Raw genomic sequence first — 761 nt, 5'->3', positions numbered from 1 at the left:
CAAGTTATGAAATATGAAATATAGAGTAACTAAAAAGGCTGTGATAAAAAAAAAAAACATCCCTTGACAGAGTAGTAATTTATTATTCAAAATCTATGAAGTGTATTTTATGTAGAATAGTTTGAGTGCCCTCTACTGGTAAGTTAGTGCCATAGTTTTGCCCAATAGTTTGCTATATGAATTTGGTCATTTGAGTGTATATTAATTTAGTTTGCAATATTCCATTTAAAAAGTTTATATACATACATATAATAATAATAATATAATATAATATAATAATGTATTAATATGAAACGTTTAATATGTAAATTATGATCAGTATGAACTATTATGTAAAAGTGAACATATTATGAAAATCAAAAATCATTTTGTCTCATTGATTGATCAACAGGATCCTGGATTTCCGTCGAGTGCCGCCAGTGGCTGGACGACTGGTGAATATGACCAAAGAGATACGAGATGTGACCCGTGACAAAAAACTGTGGAGAACCTTTTTCATTTCACCAGGTACTGAACACCCAGAAGTCTCTTCTCTTCTCTTCTCTTCTCTTCTCTTCTCTTCTCTTCTCTTCTCTTCTCTTCTCTGCTCTTCTCTTCTCTTCTCTTCTCTGCTCATCTCTGCTCTTCTCATCTCATCTCATCTCATCTCATCTCTGCTCTTCTCTGCTCTTCTCTTCTCTTCTCTGCTCTTCTCTTCTCTTCTCATCTCTGCTCTTCTCTTCTCTGCTCTGCTCTTCTCATCTCTGCTCTTCTCTGCTTTG

General features: G+C 34.6%; 1 protein-coding gene across 1 annotated transcript in view; it reads left to right on the top strand.

Moving 5' to 3' along the window:
• LOC107687919 (twisted gastrulation protein homolog 1-A-like) overlaps positions 1–507 on the top strand; it is a gene marked incomplete at its 3' end in the record, with an annotated part of 13,714 nt that extends 13,207 nt beyond the window's left edge. Inside the window, exon 6 of the mRNA XM_016485407.1 lies at positions 392–507. Within this exon, the coding sequence (XP_016340893.1) occupies positions 392–507 (116 nt within the window). The remainder of the gene's footprint in view (positions 1–391) is intronic.
• Between the last annotated feature and the right edge of the window lie 254 nt (positions 508–761).

The sequence above is a fragment of the Sinocyclocheilus anshuiensis genome, unplaced genomic scaffold, assembly GCF_001515605.1.
Source record: "Sinocyclocheilus anshuiensis isolate Anshui unplaced genomic scaffold, SAMN03320099.WGS_v1.1 scaffold293, whole genome shotgun sequence".
In the NCBI taxonomy this organism is placed as follows: domain Eukaryota; kingdom Metazoa; phylum Chordata; class Actinopteri; order Cypriniformes; family Cyprinidae; genus Sinocyclocheilus; species Sinocyclocheilus anshuiensis.
The sequence above is the reverse complement of the archived record's forward strand: the minus strand, read 5'-3'. Positions and strand labels throughout refer to the sequence as shown.